The sequence below is a fragment of the Cyprinus carpio genome, chromosome B22, assembly GCF_018340385.1.
Source record: "Cyprinus carpio isolate SPL01 chromosome B22, ASM1834038v1, whole genome shotgun sequence".
In the NCBI taxonomy this organism is placed as follows: Eukaryota; Metazoa; Chordata; class Actinopteri; order Cypriniformes; family Cyprinidae; genus Cyprinus; species Cyprinus carpio.
In genome coordinates this window covers 17273591-17276093 of record NC_056618.1, presented here as the reverse complement: position 1 = coordinate 17276093, position 2503 = coordinate 17273591, and the positions used below count along the sequence as shown (strand labels likewise).

General features: G+C 36.9%; 1 protein-coding gene across 1 annotated transcript in view; it reads left to right on the top strand.

Annotated features, from left to right (window-relative positions):
* Positions 1–19: 19 nt before the first annotated feature.
* Positions 20–2503, top strand: part of LOC109075665 (carcinoembryonic antigen-related cell adhesion molecule 20-like) — a 36635-nt gene continuing 34151 nt past the window's right edge. The window contains exons 1-3 of the mRNA XM_042749253.1: positions 20–302; positions 1049–1366; positions 1441–1758. Coding sequence (XP_042605187.1) covers positions 179–302; positions 1049–1366; positions 1441–1758 — 760 coding nt within the window. The 5' untranslated portion in view covers positions 20–178. The remainder of the gene's footprint in view (positions 303–1048; positions 1367–1440; positions 1759–2503) is intronic.

Below are 2503 nucleotides of genomic sequence, written 5' to 3'. Positions count from 1 at the left end.
CAATTAATTAACTCCTGACGGGTTAGGATTAAGCGCTGTAATAACCTACTATTGGTTATACTATATATATATTTATACGATATTTTACTATCGGAACAGGACGAAAAGCAATTTTTCTTCAAAACGTCACTACGTCACTGGATACGCAACTTCCATTTGGAGATTCCGCTTTCGCTTTATGGGAGCAGCTAACGCAGACGAACACTTATTTATAAGAATTCGTATTTGTTTTCTGAGCGGAAAAGTGATTATGAAGCTTATTTTTAATGCACTCGCAGTGACTTTGTTTTTACCCTACCATGGTGAGATCTTATTCGTTACAATCTCCCTTTTTCCTCTTGTATGTAGCTAGGCCTATACGCGACTTGGGCGTTTTGAAGCCTTATTGTTTGCGTAAATGGTTCGGTTTAAAACAGCCTAACACTGTTCACAGAAATCTATGGTCAGTGAAAAACATTTTAACAACAAAAAACGATTCTATGGCAGTTGAACAGTTTAATTTACATGAAAATTGTATATTTTTTTCATGTCTCGTAACGGTATAAACAAGTATGCTAACTTGAGTAAAAGTTTACATTTCTTATCAGTGCGTAAACTGATCCAATGTAGCTTGGATGTAATGTGAGTTGCTTTGGGTGAAAGCTTCTGCCAAATTCGTAATGTTGCCTATACACGTTATGGTGGGAGGTTAAGGACTAAAATATGTTTATAAAATGTAGAAAACAAGGCACTTTATGCGGTGTAAAATAATTATTTAATGTAATTTTGTGGGTACTAGTCACCTTTGTAATATTTATTATGAGTCTATACAAACTTTTTATTAATTTAATGTTCAAACAGGCCAATATGTAGAGGGAAAGAGTTAAAATTATGAATCAGGAAGTGGATTTTGTTGTATAAGGTCCTCCATGAGAAGTGTGTGTGTGTTTGTATAATCAGTGAATGTGTGAATCACATTATGAATCCAGACATATTTCTCTCTGTTTATGGTCTGTAGAAAAACATTTTTACAGCACTAATGTATATTTTGCTTCTATTTCTTCTTCAGTTGCGTTTGATAAAGTATCAGTGTCTTTGATGGAGGGAGATTCAGTCACACTACACACTGGAGTTGAAACAAACCAACAAGAAGATATTAAATGGTATTTCAGTGGCACTCGCATCGCACAAATCAATAGAGATCTCAGTGATATCTGTACAGATGTTCAGTGTAATGCAGGTACTGAGAGATTCAGAGACAGACTGAAGCTGGATCATCAGACTGGATCTCTGACCATCATGAACATCACAAACACAGACTCTGGAGATTATAAACTGAAGACCTTTAACAACGACAGTGAAAAGATCTTCAGTGTTTCTGTCACTGGTGAGTCATTTAATGAGTGTTTAAATGCAGTTTAAAATATAAAATCCTCCAGCTGCTGTTGGTTTGTGTTTCAGAGGTTCCTGCTGCTGAACTACATGAAATGAAGGAGAGAGAATCTGTCACTTTAGACTCTGGTGTAATAAAACACACAAATGATGTGATGACGTGGTATTTTAATGAGACTGAAATCACTGGAGATCAGAGTGAGATCTGTACAGATGTTCAGTGTAAAGAGAGATTCAGAGACAGACTGAAGCTGGATCATCAGACTGGATCTCTGATCATCATGAACACCAGAACCACAGACTCTGGAGATTATAAAGTACTGATAAACATCAGAAACAGCAGCTTCAGCGTCACCAGAGTGAAGAGATTCAGTGTTTCTGTCACTGGTGAGTAAATAACTTAGTCATTCAATGCATTTTCCTTCAAAGGATTGAAAGAAAAAAAGAAAAATCTTTACAGCCCGATATGTGTAGGGTTTTGGACTGTGGGCTGTTTGGTTTTGAATGTGATTTCAGCAAGTGCAACATGATCCTGGAACAATATTCAAATCAACCAATCAGAATTGAGGGATAAAGTTTATGGAAAATTTTAATTTTAGCCTTACAACCAGAGTTGGGTGATTCTACACCCTTGTTATTCAATCATCATTTCCCTCAGATTTTAGGGATAAATTATGGGTAGGTTTAGGGGTAGGGATAGGGTTAGGTCTGTTTTTTGGACAAAAATGTTGATCCAGGATCAACAAAAAGATCTTGATCCAGAAATATGTCTTACTTGCCAAAACCACAGTGACCAGACTGTTTTGAGTCAATGACACTTTGAATGACGTTATTAACATGAAAAATTAATAATACCAGCCAGTTTCGTTATGAGTCATGCTGCTTCCTTTTGAGCTGAATGTGCTGTGATGCTGAAAGCATGCTAGAAACAACAGAAGGTGCCATTTATCAGTTTAATCAATGTCATATGATGACTGAAGTAGAAAGTGAAAGTGAAAGTGATGTGTGGCCAAGTATGGTGACCCATACTCAGAATTTGTGCTCTGCATTTAATCCATCCAAGTGGACGCACACAGTAGTGAACACACACACACACACACACACACACACACACACACACACACACCCACAC